The sequence below is a fragment of the Nematolebias whitei genome, chromosome 2 (genome assembly GCF_014905685.2).
Source record: "Nematolebias whitei isolate Nwh7 chromosome 2, NemWhi1, whole genome shotgun sequence".
NCBI classification, from domain to species: Eukaryota; Metazoa; Chordata; class Actinopteri; order Cyprinodontiformes; family Rivulidae; genus Nematolebias; species Nematolebias whitei.
This window is the reverse complement of record NC_056499.1, coordinates 28,036,862-28,040,430: the sequence shown is the minus strand read 5'-3', so window position 1 is coordinate 28,040,430 and position 3,569 is coordinate 28,036,862. Positions and strand designations below refer to the sequence as shown.

Genomic DNA, 3,569 nt, shown 5'->3' with positions numbered 1-3,569 from the left:
GGGGGGGGGGTCAGCCATGCAGCACTGGACTGGTTTAAGTCCTACTTAGCGGAGTGTACTTTCTGTGTCCTCCTTGGTGACCACATGTCCTCCTCTGCTCCTCTCTTGTGTAGGGTTCCACAGGGCTCAGTCTTAGGCCCCCTATCTTCATGCTGTACCTGCTCCCTCTTGGCTCTATTGTTAGAAAATATGGGATCTCCTTTCATTGTTACGCAGATGATACACAGATATATGTCTCGCTAAAGAAAAAGGACTCTAACTCTCTGGCCCCTCTGTTTTCATGTCTGGAGGACATCAAAGCCTGGATGGCTGTGAACTTCTTAAAGTTTAATGAGGAAAAGACTGAGGTGATTGTCTTTGGAAGCTCCACTGAGACTCCCAATGTTAATGTTGGTTCATTGGCCCAGTACATCAGGCCAATTATTACAAACCTGGGGGTCAAAGTCGATGCTGGTCTAAAGTTAGAAAATCACAGTAGAGCAGTTGTTAAATCTAGTTTTTTTTTCATCTGAGGCAGCTGGCTAAGGTGAAGTCGATTCTTTCTCAGCTGCATTTTGAAATGATCACGCCTTTGTGACCGCTCAGCTGGACTACTGTAACTATACAGGAATCAGTGATTCATGTATCTCTCAGCTTCAGAGGGTACAGAACGCTGCTGCACGTCTTTTAACTGGCACATGAAAATTTGAACACATTTCTCCTGTTTTATCTTCCCTGCACTGGCTGACCGTACATTCCAGGATTCATTTTAAAATTCTTTTATTTGCTTTTAAAGCTCTTAATGGACTTGCCCCACCCTATCTGTCCGAGTTGCTGCATCCATAAACACCCTCTCGATCCCTCAGGTCATGTGATCAGCTGCTCCTGAATGTGCTGAGGACAAAGCGTACGCTCAGAGGAGACCGTGCTTTTGCTGTGGCAGCTCCTAAACTGTGGAACGACCTTCCCTTGAACATCAGACAGGCCTCTTCCCTGTCTGTTTTTAAATCCCTTCTTAAAACCCATCTCTTCTCCGTGGCCTTTGACACCATCTAAAATGTTGACTTTTAATCATTTTAATCACTTGTTTTATCTGATTGTATGATTGTTTTTTACACAACTTTTATTATATACTTTTAATCATTTTAATCACTTGTTTTATCTGATTGTTTTGTTATGTGTACAGCCTTTTGGTCCTGTAGGTGTTTAAAGTGCTCTATAAATAAAGCTTGTATGATATGGTATGGTATGGTATGATATGGTATGGTTTGGTATGGTATGGAATAATAAGCAAGACAACAATAAATGTATGCAGTGTTACATCTAGTCTTCTCTGAGGTCAGTTTAGGCCTCGTTAACTCTGGAAGTCTGATACTTACAGCATCAGCATTTAATGTTTGAAACCATTTGTATTTAAATTTCCTGTAGTGTGCTGACTAGAAAAATGTCTGAGACACACATCTTTAATCAGAGAGAAACAACCAGCATGTGTGGAGAGAAGTAACAAACATCTGACTTCAGGAATCGCGTCAACACAACAAATTAAAACACAAATGTCAAAGGGGTAATTTGTTGAATCAGGCAGGAAGCTGCTGAGAAGGAGAACAAAATTATGGATGAAGAGGCTTTCTGTTTTTTTGTGACCAACAAAAAAAAAGTTCTTGCGAAAACACTGGGTTTATTTGGGTGAGCATTGATCTGCTTTTTGTATTTGCTGAAGATTTCAGGATCTGTTTAAATTTTATGTGAATTTTGTTTGTTACTTTTAAACTTTGAGTTACAGTTCCCATCTCACTGATTGTGTTTGTGTTCATATCTCACCATAGTGTTGAAGCTGAGCAGTTTGGGCAGGATGTTGCTGCAGGACAGACAGTCTGCCTGGCAGTCGCTGCGTCCTGGATCGCACAGACAGAGAAGCAGCAGAACCACCACCGTCTTCATGGTCCCAACGTCTGCACAGGACGGAGCAAACACACATGTTCAGTGCAACAACTTCATGCAGATTCAGCAGTAAATGACCTTTGTGTTTTGCTGTTTGATTTTTGTCCCATTAAATAAGTTAATAACCTTGTGTTAACGTTGTTTGATCAGCTAAGTAATTTGAGAACAAAAAGAAAGGTAGATGCAAAAAGATTAAATGTTTTTATCCATTAAGATGTCTATTAACAGACATAAACCTTATATTGGTTTTGTTTAAAGCTATAGGACTTAATTTTCCAGGTGATTCATGTGGAACGTTTGCCACAGATGGTTGGAAAATCATTGCAAAATGCATTTAAGAACATACTTGTTTTTGTTTTGAAATCAAGATTTTCTGCCATAATGGAAGTGTGAATGCTGAGAGCTAAATATCTGAAGAATATATTGTTAACTGAACAGTAGCTGAAAGCATACCTTGGCTAACAGTCTATAAAGACTAAAATCAGCAAAACAGTAACTAAATTATAAAATTTGCTAACCCATAACTAAAAGCACAATGAAGCAAATTTGCTGCTGGCAAAAGTTTAGCTTAATGCTAAGATGAACAAAACCAAAGCTAAAACAGTAACTAATAGCTATAGCAAGTATTTTGAAGAAGGTTTTTAAAAAATATGTAAGGAATTGAAGAGATTTGAGTATTTCCATGGGAAAATGTTTTGTAAATAAAGTTAAATAATTCAAATTGTATAAAAGTTTCAAAAGATGCTAAAAGTTGTGTTGCACTATTCGTGATCAAGCTGAACATTTTATTACTTGAATGGTTCAAATAGCTCAAAGGAAGTCGTTTGAGCGCTAAATAAATAAATAAAAACAGGATCCCTACAGGGTGATCAGCAATGTACTGACATCCAGTCGCCCCAGTAGTAATCTGCAAACAAATGTGGTTGTTAAAAAAAAAATCTGGTTTTGGTTTGTCCCCTGTGGACTACTGTAAAATGGTAGACTGTAGGCCTACTTGTATAGCATTTTTCTATCTTATCAAGACATTCAAAGCTCTTTACATTACAATCTGTGCCCACATACCCATTCATACAACACTCTACTAGATCTATACAAAGAATAATCAGAGCTTTATCACATTCATACACCGATGGGACACACATCGAAGGCAATGAGGGGTTCAGTGTCTTGCCCAGGGACACTTCAACATGTGACTGCTGGTGGAATTGAACCCTCAGCTCTCCCATTGGAGGACGACTTCTCTAACCACTCAGCCAGCTGCCCTAGCTGTAGTAATCGCCTCTACATTGTGATGCAGCATGATGGGCAGGATGACTGGTTTTTAAATATCAAATGTTCACAAATGAAAACATATTTAGGAGCTGTGTTTTCAGCCCTGCAGATTTTGTTTCACACAGGAACTTCAAGTCGATATGAGTTAAACTGTGATAGATACAAAGGATTATTGTTGGTTTGAAATTACATAAACCTTTGAAAATTCTCGATTGCTGTTTTAACTTTGTTTTTTGAACTTCATTATTCTTTTTACAAACTAACTACTAAAAACGTGTCTTCTTTTTAAATGTTTCAATAAGCAGGACTTCTGGTTTCAAACTTGTTTAATTTTGAGAGCTTTAAGAAATTTAACTGGTCTGAAAATTATGTGGTTA

The 3,569-nt window shown here is 38.2% G+C and overlaps 1 protein-coding gene across 1 annotated transcript in view; it reads right to left on the bottom strand.

Moving 5' to 3' along the window:
* pnoca (prepronociceptin a) overlaps positions 1–1,920 on the bottom strand; it is a 4,063-nt gene extending 2,143 nt beyond the window's left edge. The window contains exon 1 of the mRNA XM_037697605.1: positions 1,801–1,920. Within this exon, the coding sequence (XP_037553533.1) occupies positions 1,801–1,920 (120 nt within the window). The remainder of the gene's footprint in view (positions 1–1,800) is intronic.
* Positions 1,921–3,569: the final 1,649 nt, after the last annotated feature.